The sequence below is a fragment of the Microtus ochrogaster genome, chromosome 22, assembly GCF_000317375.1.
Source record: "Microtus ochrogaster isolate Prairie Vole_2 chromosome 22, MicOch1.0, whole genome shotgun sequence".
Lineage (NCBI taxonomy): Eukaryota > Metazoa > Chordata > Mammalia > Rodentia > Cricetidae > Microtus > Microtus ochrogaster.
In genome coordinates, this window is record NC_022023.1 from 10,823,704 (window position 1) to 10,824,663 (window position 960).

Sequence of the window (960 nt, forward strand, 5' to 3'; positions counted from 1 at the left end):
AACCACATAGAAACCCTGTCACGAAAAACCAAAAAAAAAAAAAAAAAAAAACCAACAAAACTCACAAAATTTCTACGGGTTTTTAATTTCTCTAACAAGGATTAAACTTACAGGGAGGCGAATTTTGGCTCTACCTGAGAAACGAGTCAACAAGCAGCATTTTCAAAACAGAATGAACCTTGTGAGATGCTGAGTTCAGGAGATGTTCAAGAAAACACTAGCTAACAGATACAGTACATATACCGTTTTATACTATGCAGCTATCGTATGCAAATATAATTATTATATTTATAGAAGTAATTGAAACATATGGTTTTTATACCGTCACAGTCTGTACTGGCTCCTGGATCAGGCTCCTGGGTATTTGTTTTCTCTGATTTCAACAAAGAGTCTTTTGAGGTACTAAGAATGCCTTTCTCTTTATCCGAGTCATCAAGATCCTTTAGCATACTACAAGGAAAAAAAAGTGCCAAATCAATCATGCTATAGGCAGAATGAATGCAAACCTTGTCTCCCAATCTTTTTCAATAAATATTTAACAGACAAAGGAAAGGTTTTCTTTTGTTTGTTTTGAGACAGCGTCAAGAAGCACAGGATGACCAGGAACTTGCTCTATGCCCAAGGCTTCCAAGTGCTGAGATTAGAGTCTTGCATATCTAGCTGGGAAACACATTTGTATCTCTCTTTAGCTAAGCCTCACATCTTCTATCTTCTGGTCCCAAGAGACCCTTTCAACTCCTGTCTCCAAGTATATCCTTTCAGTTACACTGGACTCCAATCAAACCGTACCACTGACATGCCTCATGAGCTCTATGTTGTCTAGGGTCATGGATTCTGTTCTCTCAATTTGGAAAACTTGCTGTCCCAAGCTCTCTGTACCCAAACTATACATGTTCTTAGATCCCAAGCTCTCTGTACCCAAACTATACATGTTCTTAGAGTCTCAAGCTCTCTGTACCC

General features: G+C 38.4%; 1 protein-coding gene across 1 annotated transcript in view; it reads right to left on the bottom strand.

Annotated features, from left to right (window-relative positions):
* The window catches only part of Blm (BLM RecQ like helicase), an 81,959-nt gene that overhangs the window by 52,993 nt on the left and 28,006 nt on the right, over window positions 1–960 (bottom strand). Inside the window, exon 5 of the mRNA XM_026784232.1 lies at window positions 323–450. Within this exon, the coding sequence (XP_026640033.1) occupies window positions 323–450 (128 nt within the window). The remainder of the gene's footprint in view (window positions 1–322; window positions 451–960) is intronic.